Source organism: Stegodyphus dumicola, chromosome 8, assembly GCF_044657685.1.
Source record: "Stegodyphus dumicola isolate Sdum_Otavi_A_Nest chromosome 8, ASM4465768v1".
Classification (NCBI taxonomy): domain Eukaryota; kingdom Metazoa; phylum Arthropoda; class Arachnida; order Araneae; family Eresidae; genus Stegodyphus; species Stegodyphus dumicola.
Window position 1 is genome coordinate 170,271,633 of NC_140775.1, and position 16,103 is coordinate 170,287,735.

At 33.6% G+C, this 16,103-nt stretch overlaps 1 protein-coding gene across 1 annotated transcript in view; it reads left to right on the forward strand.

The window, feature by feature from the left end:
- LOC118182276 (xaa-Arg dipeptidase-like) overlaps window positions 1–16,103 on the forward strand; it is a 33,689-nt gene that overhangs the window by 4,864 nt on the left and 12,722 nt on the right. Inside the window, exon 2 of the mRNA XM_085823053.1 lies at window positions 12,464–12,613. Within this exon, the coding sequence (XP_085679179.1) occupies window positions 12,464–12,613 (150 nt within the window). The remainder of the gene's footprint in view (window positions 1–12,463; window positions 12,614–16,103) is intronic.

Sequence of the window (16,103 nt, forward strand, 5' to 3'; positions counted from 1 at the left end):
GTTCTGTTTTAAAATTCAAATAAAAGTATTTTGTTCATTCTGAAAATTTAGCTTTGTTCTTCCTACAAGTTTCAATATTCATTATATTGAAATAAGGAAAGGATTTTTACTGGCGTAGTCGGTAGGATCGGGGTTTCCCCGCATATAATTACGAACCAAAATAACTCAGGTGAGAGCTCAATTTACCTTGTAAACGTAAAATAATTAATTAAGATTATGAAAAGTTAATTATTGTTTCCGTCATGGAATCTTAGTTTATTTACTCGTCAAAGTAATGAATACGCCAGTGTTCAAATGTAATTTCGTTTGACTCGCCAGAGTAGGTGAACAACACATTAAGTATTGATTCCACTGATTGATTTTCGTGCCGAATAAAATTTAATTCATTGTGAATTATATTTAAATAGAAAAAGAAAAGAGAAAAAATATTGCTTTTTATAAAACTAAGAGTCTATTGACTGAATAAAATCGAGACATGGCTTTTATGGGACGTGGGAAAAAAGAGGATTTGCTGGCTTTAGCTGCTGAATTAGAAATTCAAGTAGATCCAAGTATGAAAATCGTGGCGATAAAAAATAAAATAATTCAAAGTGATACATATGATGAAGCATTTGCTAAAGAAGTGTTTTTAACGATTATTGAAGAGAGGAAAAGAAAAGAAGAGGAACAGCGAAGAAAGGAGAAAGAAGAGATTGAGGAACAGCGAAGAAAGGAGAAAGAAGAGATTGAGGAACAGCGAAGGAAAGAGGAGATTGAGGAACAGCGAAGGAAAGAAGAGCTTGAGGAAAGGCGAAGGAAAGAAGAGATTGAGGAACAGCGAAGGAAAGAAGAGATTGAGGGACAACGAAGGAAAGAAGAGCTTGAGGAACAGCGAAGGAAAGAAGAGATTGAGGAACAACGAAGGAAAGAAGAATTAGAAGCACAGCAGAAAAGAGAGCAAATGGAGTTTGAATTGAGGAAACTAGAAATTGAATCTCGTGTTCGACTAACACAAACTCCACCAACAAATGAAAATGGACATCATAATTTTGATTTAATAAAGCTTATTCCCAAATTCAATTTAAGACACGATGATATTGTGATTTATTTATCCTTATTTGAAAGACAAGCCAAAAGGACAAAGATTGATCCTAAAGATTGGGTTTCATGTTTATTGACTTTAATGCCATCTGAAATCATTCAATTAATTGGTAGGGAATCTGAAGAAAATTTTGAAGATTATGAGTACATTAAGGCCATTTTATTGAAGAGATTTAAATTAAATCCTGAAAGCTTTAGAAAAAAATTTGTGATGCACCAAAAGAGCGCTGAAAAATCATGGAGAGATTTTTGCTACGAAATTACAAGTTATTTTGAAGAATGGATCAATGGTCTTGAAATCACAAATTTTGCCGCGTTAAAAGACTTAATTATTACTGACAAAATTAAGAAAAGAGTACCCTATGAAGTAAGAGACAATCTTCTTGACGATTGGGCGAAGTTCGTTTCTCCAACCAAATTAGCTGATAAACTTGACGAATATGACAGTGTTCGTAATATCTCAAAACGGACTGGTGGTAATCCATCAGCAGACAGAACTAATAAAAAATGGCAACCTCGTTCTCCACTTCCAGAAATAGCTTTCAGAAATAAATCGCTGTCCGCTGAAAACACGCCAAGAGTGTACCCATCCCGTAAGAGTGACGAAGCACCAAAGCCTACTTTCAAACTAACTTGCTATAATTGTGGAAAAGAAGGTCATACATCTAAGTTATGTACAAAAAATCGGATACCAAGAAGTGCTTCTGCAACAGCACAAAACAACTTAATACAAACACAAGTACCCCTTGCAGAAAAAGAAAAACCAGAAGTGCTAACTGCCAAGATCTCTATTCCTGTCTCAAAATCAGTGGACGTGTCTAGAAACATAGATGAATTAAAACTTGTCAAAGTTAAATGTGGAGATATTATTCTAAATGGAATCGTAGACACGGGAGCACAAATTTCAGTAGTCCGTGAGAAATTAGTTGACAACATACCCTGCGAAGGAGAAAGTAAAATCGAGATATCTTCTGCTTTTGGTGAAAACGAAATTACTCCACTAAAGATTTTCCAGATGAAAATTGACGATGATTTTCAGGGTAGAGTGTCCGTTACGTGTGCTGTTTCAAAAACGCTAGTTACCGACTTGCTATTGAGTTCTTCAGCTTATGAAACACTCTGTGGAAATATCGAACTGTGGAACTGTGATCGTCATTGGGATGCATTCCCCTTAGAGTACAAAGAGACAGATGATAAACCCTCACCAGTTGAAGACAATACTACAAATTTGGCTGTTGTTAATCAGATTTCCCAAGAAAACATAAAGTCTCTGAAAACAACGAACAGAATAAGACTAGAAATCAAGACACATCAAGAACAAGACGAAACTCTGAAAAAATGCTTTGAATGGGCAAATAAAAATCAAAATTCATATACTTTCGATGATGGCATATTACTTCATTCCGAATATATCTGTTGTGAAAACATTAAGCAAGTTGTATTACCTTTAGAAAAAAGAAGGGAAGTTCTAAGAATGGCACATGAAATCCCTCTTGCCGGCCACCTCGGTGAGAAAAAGACAACTCAACGAATCAAGTACTCATTCTTTTGGCCTACTATTAAGCAAGATGTTAAAAAATTCTGTGAAAGTTGTAAAGAACTGCCCTTTACAGAAATAGAGAAAACAGAAATGAGAGAAGATAAAATTGTTGAACAGGAAGCACAGAAGGAAGAAATTATAACTGAAGAAACTAAGAGGGTAGAAACAGAAGATGAACTCAAAGAGGAAAAGTTAATTGACAGCAAAATAACCGATGTTGAAATTATTCCACCTGAAAGTAAAAACGAATTTATGGGTGAAACTGAAATCCCAGTCTAAAAAGAAATTGTCAATGAAAGTGAAACTCAGGTGAAGCCAGTAACCAAAACAGGAAGTACAGATGATGCTGAAACTGCAGCTGAAAAAGAAATAATTGCAGATGACAATAAAACTCAAGTAAATCTTGATGATGAGAACATAGAAGAGAAAGAATATATTGCTGAAATTGGAAACGAGAAGTAAAAAGTAGATGATAAAAAGAATGACTTAATAATCCATAAGAAAAGTGTGAAAGCTGACTTAGTAACTGAAAATGAAAATGTAAATCACACGAAAGCTGCAGATCTTGAGACTGAAAATAAACTTGCAGATAACAGTGAACTATTACAATTTACTGAAAAAGAAATTCTGGATGATAATAGAAACAAAAAGTACAATAAGGACAGCATAGATACTGTTGAACTGGGAGATGAAAAATAAAGTGTGGATTATACAACAAAAGTTGAAACTGAAAAGGAAAATGTCATCCACAATGAAACTGAAAACCCACAGAAACCTTTCAAGTTCAAGGGTGAGAACATGGAAGATTGAACAGAAAGTTATTCGGATGACAGCGAAGAACTGGAAGACGAGAAAGAAACGGAACGAATTGTTGAATTAATAGAAGAGCCCGAGTCCGAGGTAGACGATTTACATCATGTTGATGAAGAATTATTAGAAAAAGCAGAAGAAAAAAATTGCTGAGATTTTTTTTCAGTTTATAGGACTTTCACCAAGCACAGAAATCCCATATTTGAAGAAATTGATAAAGCTGAAACAATTGATGAATGGTATGAGCTACTTGACAAAGCCATTGGAAAGATAGAAGAGAAGAAAGATGATAAGGAACAACAGCTACTAGGATTGCCTACCATAGGTGAGAATGATAATGAAGATAAGCCATTTACAAAAGAAATGCCCATATCAATTTTCAGCAAGAAACTAACGCCCTGTCAGCAACGATGGTCAACCATCAGAGAAGATTTGAGGAGCATTTTGTGTGAACGAGAAGCATTTTGTGTCATCGAAGCCTTGAAAGAATTTGACACATGGATTTTCGGTGCCAAAGTGCAAATTGTGTCTGATCACAATCCCCTCACCTACTTGACCCAAAGCGCCCCTCCTGGTGCTAAACTGTCTCGTTGGGCCTTAGCGTTACAACGGTATAACATGACTGTGACGTATCGCAAAGGAAGTTCACATGGGAATGCTGATGCTTTGTCAAGGTTAGCTGTTAACTCTTTCTTTCTCAATGAACTCTGAGCAGCATTGTCTCTACGGTGACGAATGTGCTTCTTGTGGGGGGACTTGTAAAGATTGTGACTTGTAAAGATCATGACTTGTGAAGATCGTGACTTAAAGAGAACGTGAAATATAAATAATAGGACAAGAACTTGCATTTACGGTGTGGCAACAAGAAGGGATTCGGAAGATTTTTTTGATATATTTTGTTTGGAGAGTTTAAGATTATAATATTTTAATAGTTGTAAGAGTTTTAACTGTAGTAGTTAAGAGTTTAAAATTTTCATAGTTAAGAGCTGCAGCATTTATTTTTTTTTGGTTCTGTTTTAAAATTCAAATAAAAGTATTTTGTTCATTCTGAAAATTTAGCTTTGTTCTTCCTACAAGTTTCAATATCAATTATATTGAAATAAGGAAAGGAATTTTACTAATTTGAAAACTATAATCATAAAGGAAATATACTATACGATTCTATATGTCCATGCAAATCAAAATATAGATGTGGGCTTTTCAAGTACATTTTCTTAATAGCTGTATGAAGTAAGCGTGTGTGCTTTGTTACAAGAATGACACTTTTGATTTTTATTTTATCCTGCTAATTTTGTCATCTTAATTACAACATATTATTTATCTCTGAGAAAACTTGAAGCAGCTTTTAAAGTGTACTATTCCTATGCTGATCCACTTAAGTCCAGAAGGCTGAGAATGTTTCAACGTATTTCATCTTATTGTTTGTCATGAGTCATTCTGTATACTGCATTGTAGAAAAATTTTTAGGCACTAAAAGAAGTTACTTACATCAAATAAAATCCGTAATTTACTACATTAATTCATTATTTTTGTTTAGCATAAGTCTGTCTTTCAAATTACCGCTCAATGAGCAAGCGATTGCATCGCGTTTAAGAAAGGTTTAAGCACCGTGTGTTCGAGATACCAAAGTTGAAAAACAGTATATTTATTAATCTCTATATATAATAAAAGAAATAATCTGTGTGTCTTTTCGCTCGTGCTGCGCGTACCCAGGGTTACGAAATTTGGTATATAGGTTCATCTAGACAAGATCCAGTGCACCTCAAAGCTATTTTTTTTCAAAATTCGAATCAGATTTTTTTTTTAATTTTATCTTTTTGATTTTATCGCATTATTTTGAATAGTTTCAATTCTTTTACAAATGTGGTTTTGGCAACAATTTTTCATTCGATTGTATAGACTGCTGACCGTTGAAAATCAGCACTGTTGCCACTTGGAAAAATGAGGGCAATAATTCTGTGCAGTTTTTAAATTTAATGTTTCTCTTGGATACTAGACGTTTGTTGAAAGAAGGCAACGGGAAGTTGGTTAATTTATTGGTTAGGAAAATTAATATTTGTATTAAGGGCTATTGCTTATTTCATTATAATTTTGTTATATGTAAGACTTTTTTTTTTTTTTTGCTTGGATGAAGCTGTTCTGCAGAGTAAAATTCTGCGTACTTTTTAAATTTAACGTTTGGTGTTCCCTTTAGCCATTGTTCCGGTACATTTAAAAGCCAGACGAAAGCTGCAGGCGTAGCTGCTAGACTTGAAATAAAATTCTTCGATAACTTGCGGTAGAAACTAAAAAAGAAAAGGAAAAAAAAAGAAAAAAACTATTTTTCATCTTGATTTTTGTCGACTAGTGATATCATTTCCATTGTTTTATAACGAGTTTATCTCTTCTTAACACTCGATTCAGCTAAAAAAGCATTGAAGCTGTGGATATTTCATTCAATAGCAGTATTTAAATGATCAGTATCACTCGTAAAATGATTTGTTTTTTGTAGCCGTAATTTACACTTACTTAAAGAATTTGAATTTCCATTATTAAAAAAGACTAGAAATGTTTTTAGAAATTTTTATTTAAAAAAATTAATGCCTAATTTCAAAATTCGAAATAATTTTTCTCCCAATGGCAACAATATTTATATGATTTAGTAAATTATTTACAAAATTTCTTCCCAGGTTTTATTAATACCTATAGGTTTGATTTTCAAGTTAAGTATTTAATCTTATATTAATAAATGTAAGAAGTATTGAATATTTTACGAAAAAAGAATGAAATCAGTTATTTTAATACTTTATGTGAAATTCTTTAAAAGACCTTTTACGTCTAATTTTGTATTTGTTAATTTAAGTGAAATACTTTTCGCTCTTGGCTGCAAACATTGCTTATGGTTTTCATAATGGTCATTCCAAATAATTGTCTAAAACATTTCCTGGTATTTGTGAAGATGCTTGGAATTATTATTATCTTTTTATATTCTGAAACTTAAGAAACGTCAATAAATATCATTGTTTTACTTAAAATGTGTTATTTTTTATTTTAATATTTAATAATATGCTTGATATGAAAAGAATTACAAAATAGCGTTATTTATGCAATTAATTGCAGATTTGTTAGAAATTTAACATCACAGCAGTAGTTAATTTTGTCTTCTATTAATTCTGATGCTAGTTATAAATTAATGCTGGATATTATATCAAATGAAGAGCAATTATATGGATTTACAGAAAGAAGTGTTAAGGGAAAAAGTAAGGAATATAAAAATAATAAAATTTATTTATTTATTCTTTTTTTTTATTTATTTTGCAATTGAACTTTAGGATGTTCCATGCGAAACATCTAGACAATTAAAGATAAGAAGATAAAAGATCAACTACACAATTTATCTAAAACAAAAGTCTCTGAATCCTAATAAGTATTAATTTTATTTCATTTAAGTTTTGTCTCGCTGTTTAAATTGAAAGTAAAAATTGGATAGGATTTCTATAATTCACCCAAATTCCAACTAACATGATTTTGCTCCTAAAACTCCGGAAATGTATGAAAATAAAACATTTTGAGTTATTTAAAAGTAAACAAATTTACTATCTCCTCGGACTGCGCTATTTAAAATTCCACCCTGCTCTTCTGTTTCACTGCATAGCCGCTGCTCTTTGGTATAGCGGCGCAGAGGAAAAACAGGTTTACATTGCGTCTATGGAAGCTTTTATTCTTCTCCTTAGAGATTCTTTGATATAATTAGTGGAAGGCAAACTTTCTATTACATGACAAAAGGCCATGAAAAAGAAAGCATATTCTAAATCTTCTTTTTCTGTTATCAAGGCTTAATTTCTAAGCTTAGAAGAGCCGGAGTCATATAGAAGACTGTCAAGAAAGAAGAAAAAATAAATAAATAAATAAATTAAATAAAATAAAAAAAGACTAGTAAAATGATTAATAATTAAATAATTATTAAAACTGCATGATTTATTATTAGAATAATTAAACAATTACTATTGAAATTTAATAAAATGTAAAGAAATAAATAAAAATATAAAAAGTTATTAAATTAATGATAATTAATTAATATAATGAAATAAACTACTCGATTTTGAGTTATTTGAATTTTCGGATGGAATTACTATTTCACGCTATTTCAAAAAGTAAGAAATAGCTCAACCGTCTCTGGTTTAATTTAAGTTCTGAATATAATGTATTACTTCAAGGTGTGATAGAAATAAAGACCAATCCTTTTTTCCACACACCAATGAAAAACGCTAAAATGGTTAAAGCGTCACTAATGAAAATACATAAAATGCTAAGGGAATATAGGAAAAATGTTAACGGGTGACCTGTAGGTATGAAAACAAAAAGTGTCCAACATTTTCTGACCACGACTTCCTCTCAGTATAATTAATTCTAACTATCAAGCAGAATATGATAGGGAAACATATTTTCACCGAATACGAGGGTTAAATGAAAAAAAAAAAAAAAAAGTCACAAGTGACAATTTTCCTCCCCCCGTCTTTGGTTACATTGTTCCAAAATGTCTGCAGGTGCTCTTTTCCGCGGGAAGACTCTAGCGTTGCAATGAAAATTTACCCGCTGCATAAATTCATTGTATTTCTTGGAGAATAAGCTTTTAACATGTAGGTGGGGGCTTTTCTTTCCATTAAAGTCTCTACTTCCATCCAGGATTTGTTTCCCAAGGAAACAGAAACATGCGTTTAGAGTTTAGAATCGATTTTTAATATAATTTAATTGTTAAAAATAAAATTTTCAACATCAAATTTCTGCTGAAATTGCTGTTCAGTTACATTAAAGAAGCGCCGGAGTCTTCTTATTTAGGGTTCCGGTGGATTCCGGCTATAGAATTTTGATTTCTCGCCAGAGTTAAGAAGCGTTGGAGTCTGTCTCTGGCGGAATTTAAGCTCTGACTGTTGTTATATATTTCATAATTATTAGAAAAGGATTTTGTTAAAGAGTTAACTACTTTAAAATTAACATCTCGTGAAATTACGTGGTTTTGTTTTCTTTTCCATTATATATATTAACGTGACAGAGCGGATGCCAGAACTGTTGCAACTAATATATTCACGCCAGGCGGCAAACTTTTAGAACCCAGTAATTTTTTTTCCAGAAAAGTAATAGACTTTCATTTGGAGGCAAAAGTCATAGCCTCCGTCTTTCAAATGTGTCCTTTGCCTTCTCCTGTGGTGTTATTCACGAATATTTGTAACGGTAACAGGAGAGCTTTGTTTCTGTGGTTTCAGAATCAAAACCCAAATTAAAAGAAAACTATATTTTATGAGATAAATAATATTTCTTAATATGGGATACAAGAATTTGACAATAAAGGTAAATTAGAATTATCAATAAGGGTTATTATTTATGTTACACATTAATCAGTCATCAATATTGACTGACATTGATCAGTCATCATATTTTATATAATTTTCAGCTCTTTACTGTTGTTATATATATACATAAATACCTCATATTTATTTAAGACATCAAATGATAAACCATTGACGAAACAACTCAGAAGTGTGAGAACAGAGCACTAAAATATTGTCAAAATTTTATGGGTTCAGTCATGATGCTTCCGAGCTTAAAACAGAGCTTTACGTACACTCTTTGCTTCATTAATCAGTCGCTTACAACGCTCAAGACAATTCACCTATACTATTGTATAATGTATTTCTCTCGCCTTCTTAGCATGCCTTCGTAGTGCGGTGGTCTGCAAGCTAGGCGCGTATTCTAGAGGTCCGTGTTTCGATTCCCGGGGAAGGCGTTGCTCATTTTTCATCTCTCTTCCTTTCAAAAATCCTAATGTCTCTAAATGCCCAAATGCGGTAAGATAGCTTTACCGCAAAGCAGGTTTAGTTTTACCAGAAGATGGCAAGGAGAGGCAGGGTTGCCAAATTTGGCGCAAAATCACACATTTGTCAATATTTGGTGACAAAATTGCCGATATGCCATAGACGGACGGAGAACATTCTAGAACAAATTTTAACCGGTTTTCCCCAGAATGTTCTCGAAGGCAGGCCAAAAGCTATATAAACCCTGCTTGAACGCGGAGTAGCAATTCATCGCGAGAGTTTATTGTCAGAGAAGTTTAAGTCATCTGAGTTCTTGGCATAAACGTAGATAAAATTTGTTTTTATATTAGTTTAGTATTCCTCTGAACAGAATTGTCGGAAAAGTTCACCTATACTTTCAACCAATCCGTGGAGTTCTGTGGAAGTACAATGGGTGGGGGCGTCTCCTTTGGGATGTCTCCTTCTTCCTCATTGTTTTCGAGGTTCGATTATTCATGGCTTCAACTTTTTCTGGTGTCTTTGCTGGATTATTAGCAAATTTTCACTCGTTGTCCGGAAAACTGCGTTGGTTTACTGCGTCATTAACTTTGGGTTTCTTTGAAGATGTAGAAACTTTGGGGGGTAGCTCGTTTTTAACTTGGAGAGATTTAGCGACTTTGTCCGTGACTTTGCTAATTCCGCCTTTTCTTAAGATGTCTATAGAAATTTATGCCATCTTCTTCAGTGATCGATTTGTTCTTTTCCGTTTCGTCATCAGACCTGGTCTTTGCCGAATTCTTTTTACTCTTTCCCTTCTTAGTTTTGGCTGGGCTTTTCAGGAATTCCTGGCGTCTTGAGCAAACTGCTCGGGTGTGTAATCTACGTTGTCTAAAAATGCCAGTAGAAGGACAAATCTGCTTTATCCACGTATAGCTACGAAATGATTAATGTCAGCTGCCATTAAATAAAAATTAATGTTATTGATTATGTAAACCATTTAATCAGCTTACGATAAAACGTTTTTGAGGTAATGTAAGATGCCTTATAAAAGCGGCATAAGACCGTAAGACCGGCATAAGACCTTTGGCATAAGACCATAAGACCGGCATAAGACCTTTGGCATAAGACCGTAAGATAGTTATCACAAGATAAAAGACAGTATGCTTACCTTTAAAATACCCTTCTGAAAACTTCACTGATGCTACTAATATGTTAAATTAATTTAAAAGAAAACATATTTGCTTAGTTTTACTTGACGATATTCGAGAATTTAATTTTTTAGTATATGTTCAGTATTCCATTACGTATAGATTACCATGTCATAAATGCAATCCTTACTTTTCCTTCTGAAACACTTTCAGCGATGCAGTCTTATATGTAACTGTCTGTCATAGCGATAGGTATTACGCTTTATTTGTATGTATATAATATATAGGTACAACTTCTCTTCCCTTTTTCAAAAATAGTTGTTTCTACTTAATCGTTGAATGTAGTGTGAAAGAACCAACATTTCTGGGCAAAATATTAATCCCAGATAAAAGCTGATAATAATCCAAGATAAAAGCTTGTTATCACATGGAAGACTTGGAGGTTTTTCATAAAAGTCAACGCCAAAAAAGATCAAATTTTGATGTCTACTTACAAGAACCTTAATTAAAAAAATAATGAAGAACTTTTGGCAACATCAGGAAGTAGCCAATTATACTACTGGCCAATAAAATATTCTCTTTCATACACACTATGCAGCATCTCTTAATTCATTCTGTAGCTAAGCATTTTTTATTATCCCAGAAGGGCTATTACTCTCAAAACGGATTTTGTATTGAATCGCTTTAAATGTCTGAATCACTTTTCAAATTGTTGCCACCAAATATTATCGCCCTGTATTATTTTTAAAGAAACTAAATAATGAACAATCTACATAAATGTAATGTTTGTAGGTTTCTCGCACTGTAAAAAAACAACGGTACATAGAGTCATCAAATTCTGAAAAACTTAGTTCGCCACTCGAACATAGACACTTGGATGCCCGATTTTGGAATTTGAAATTTGCTTTATTGTCTATTTCAGAAGTTATAAAAATTTAACGAATTTTTGATTAAAAAACTCAACAATTTCAAAGCGAGCAATGGCAATACTATAGGGAATAAAAAATTTTCTATCTCCAGCGTACAAGACTGTCTTTCGGAAATTCTGAAGCTATGCTGTTTTTAAATATTTTTAACACAATGTGGCGTTAACTCAAATGCTCTCGAAACGTGTATGTGTCTGTAAATTAAAAAATGGCACGTTTGGGTGTAATATAAAATCAGAAAGCTTTTAGATTTTTTGTTAACATTTTCAGCATGAAATAGCTTTACAACACTTTATTCTGTTGTAATATTAAAACTCGTAATTGAATTGCAATATAATAAAATGCAACAAATTCAGTAACTTGGGCACATGTGGTACAAAGACTGAAAAAAAAAATCTTACAGCAAATGATATAATGAGTAAAAAGCGCGGTTCAACTCTTAGAACCAAAACTGACTTCCCTCAGCTCAATGGAGTAATTTGCTCAGGTATGCTGCTGATTTTGTTTAGGCATTTTGCGTCGTTCACTTTAAAACGGCGTTTCACTTTTTAAATTCTTGCCGCCAAATATTAGAGCCATGCATTATATTTAAAGAAATTAAATAATGAAGAATCTACATAAATGTATGTTTCTCGCATTGTAAAAAAAAGGTACCTATAGACATCAAATTTTGAATAACGTTGTCCTCCACTCGAATATGGGTATTCGGAAGCTCAAATTTTAAATTCTGAATTTGTTTTCTTACTTATTTCATATTTTATAACACTTTAGCTATTTTTTGATTAACAAACTCGACGATTTCAAAGCGAGCACTGTACGGGGGAAAAAAAACACATTTTTATCTCCAGTGTGCGAAACTGTGTATCGAAAATTTTAAAGACATGTTCTTTTTAAATAGTTTGTAATATTGCTCTTGAATTAAATTTTATGGTTTAAGTGCGAGGAACATGATATTTAATAAAGTAAGGTCAAAAAGATGTCAAAAAACGTCCCTTTGGGTGTAATGTAAAATCTGAAAGCTATCAGAACTTTTTTACATGTTTTGGGAACTAAATTTTCCTTTATTATTTTTTATATGCTGAACGGACTGCTTCTGTTTTATATTTTTTTGGACTCTGTCCTCTAAAATTGAAAATTATTATTATTATTATTATATTTCGAAGCTGTTTTTGCTTTACTTTTCCCCAGCTGATTGTTCTGGGCACTCCTGCCGAGGAAGGTGGTGGAGGAAAATTACGTTTAATAGAACTGGGAGCTTTCAAAGAAGTAGACATAGCCATGATGGCCCATCCTACCAGAATTAATGCAGCCGCTCCTCCTTTTTTAGCTATAGTCGACGTATGTGGTGTTGATTAAAATATCCTTATTACCTTATTTTTATGAAGTTCCTTATTTTTCATGGCATGCAATTTTACATTTTTTAAGATATCCGTAGACATGTTTATGAAGTAAATAACAAGACTTGTTCCATACAGTTACACTTCAAAAAGAGGACTACTGACCCTGTAGCTATAATTAATTAGCCTTACAGCATTAACATCCTCTCTACAGTTGCCATCTATTACTGTTGCGCCACAGGACAAACAGCACTGAAGCTATGAAAAAGAAAATAAAAAAGAGCAAAGACATAAAAGTAACTTCATAACTAAAGGAATCGCCGTCTTATGCACACTACAGAAACTAAATGTGAAATTGAAGTTAAAAAGGTAATTAAAAACAAAATTGCTGGGAAGAGGAATGTACAAATTGATTAAAAAATTACGAAAACAGAGAGAGGGGGGGGCTGCTGAGAGTCTCTGAAAACCAAGTCAATTTTTCACAATGTGGTCTGGGTATAGCTAGATGCCCCATGGTGTAGTGAACCATGGGTATAGCTAGATGCCCCATGGTGTAGTGAACCCATGGCAGCTATTATTCCATGAGACCTAGTACACACCTAGTGCCCTAGTACACACTGGTGTTACCTACAGATACATACAAATCAAAATACATTGACATATCTATTACGTAAACATATCCTACCTACATGCAAATAACTGCTGTCAGAGCTGTGCCAAGATATTTTTTCACCTGAAGCGCGCCCATATATAAGTATATATATTGAATGATCTAAAATGCACTTTATTCTGTTAAACAGCTCGTTGACAGTGAAAATTACTTTTTTTCCTTTCTTCTTTTCTTACGCGTTCCGACAAGATAATTAGCCAGAAATTAATTAATTTCCATTCACTAGTATATTCAACTTTTAACAGATGTTTTCAGTCACATAATAACTGACAAATTTAAAAACATAATTAAGGTAATTTTCGAATTCGTGTAGCCAATTTGGCGCCCCTTCTAGTGGTTAACCTGAAGCATGTGCCTCACTTGTCTCACCCTTGTTCCAGCTCTGACTCCTGTTACTTACATTGTTAGTAGATAGCACTGTCTGCAGATTTAGTTACATCAATATATACATAATAACACCCCACACTTTAACTATGCAACTTTGTTACAATTCGCAAGCACAATTCCAGATTGTGTAAAGAGACGGTTACATGCACTTTACTGTGGCCTAAATAAGCGCCGCAAGACCTGTGCCAAAAATAGCCATGCAGAAACTATTCAAGGAAAATGTGAGCCCTAGTTCACAATTGTGTTACCTACAGTTAATAACCATAACAATATAAATTAATAAAAAGGATTACATATAATTATCCTACCTAAAATAATAAATACTCTTACTTACAATGTAAAAAATTAGCACCTACTACTTTGGAGACTTGGTTACATAAGGACATACTAACGATGTTTATTTTAAAATGTACAATAGCCAACTTAAAAAACACTGGCTAGGAATTTAAATAGAATACAGTAATACTACATATTTTCCTAAGACGTAGCACATGTGGTGTTGCATTCTGGGAAAAATTTGATGCAATCCAGAAATAATTATTACAGTAAATTTATGTTACACCAGCTATTTACAAGACACATACCCAAGAATATATACACCCGAGTGCTTTCTGGATACCTAAATTATAATGAAAATATACATGCACAAATTTACACATAAATACCTACATAAATACATAATACCTACATAAATACATAGTACATGAATACACATTGAGAATATACGAAATACCAAATGTACTATATACAGACAACATAATTCCAGACTCCAATAAGCGACCGGAACGTTTAATTACTACATAGTAACACAATCAAATATACACAGCTATAAATAAATTGACACTTACACCCTTTTGTCATACAGTCATTTAATATTTTTACAGAAGCACATACCATACCGCAACGAAAAAAAATATATAATAATACTGTGCCTCGTTAATACCAGTGTAAGCAGAACTTCAATTAAAGCGATTACTTAAAGATAATATTGAATATAATGTCAGTCTGACAGAAGAGAACAAGACAACACATTAAGCAATATCCTAGTGATGCTATTACTGAATTCAGTACAATAGTAATTAAAATCCTAAAAAAAGAATCTCTAATTGTTGTTACAGGTGTTCCTTTGCTTTAAGTATAGTGCATGTCAAAGTCTCTAATGCTATTCCTGCAATCTCGCAATGTGAGCTATAAGAGTGTCATTACTACGTCTTAATACATGCCTAACTTATTGCATCTATTCTGGAGCTCATATACGGTTAATTAACCATAAGTTGCATAAGGCCAGCTGAACTGCTAATTACATTTTGCTTGTTAACAAAGTGAAAATTACTAAAACCTAGCAAACATGCAATTGCGTAGTACTGTGAGGAAATTAAATTCTAAAGCACTATGCTATTACTAGTAGGGCTGTATACAGATACCATGGTTGTCCATTTATTAAACTCTCAGTTATTGATTCCTGTTGGATGTTTGTAATCTTACACTTCCGATACTTACTTACTGATAGCGGAGTTTACAACTACACAATGTTTAACTAATTCCCTCAGCTTTGCTTTGGTTATTTTATTTTTCAATATATTGTCTGCCCACTGTGACCAATACTGTGGGCTTGGCTGCCTATGATGTAGAGAACTTGTATCAGTGCAGTTGAAAACATAATGCTCAGGATCCCCTACCATCTGTTCTCCACATCTACAGTTATCTATTCCGCTTAGACCAAATGTATGTACGTATGTCATGAACGGGCCATGTCCTGTGAAGAAGTGGGTGAGCTCTCCATTTGTTGCTAGCAGTCTTTCCCCAACTTCCGGAAAGAAAAGTAAAGTTCTTCTGCCAGTTGGAGCCGACCTCCATCTACTTTGCCATTGTTCCAGCAGGTGAATACATGTCACTATTTTTATGAAACTTGGAGTTTGAGTGGATGTTCTATTACAGCCACGTCGTTTGCCGCAGATTTTGCCAGTCTGTCAGCTTCTTCATTACCTTGTATCCCGACATGAGCTGGGACCCAGTGAAAAGTGGGACGAGCTGACTGCGGTAGTTGCAGCAGGAGTCGTCTAATATCATTCCCATATGGGCTACCCCTTATTGCCCCCAGGCTGGAGGCAGAATCACTACAAATTGCTATTTTACCTCCAACTCATCTGATGCATTGCATACCCCATTGCTGCTTTGAAAGCTGCCAACTCAGCCTGGATGACTGAGTTGTTCTCATTGAATCACCTTTTCCAGTCGTGCTTAATGACACCCTCTTTAATGGCCCAGAAGCCACTACCCGTACCTGTTTCGGTCTTGGAATCATCTGTAACCGAACTTATCTTCTCATGATTTGAGGGTATATACGATAGGTTGACGGTGTCCATTATGTCTCTCTCCAGGATGACCCAATTGCATTGGCCTATAATTCTCATAGTCTCGGGAGTAGTAATGG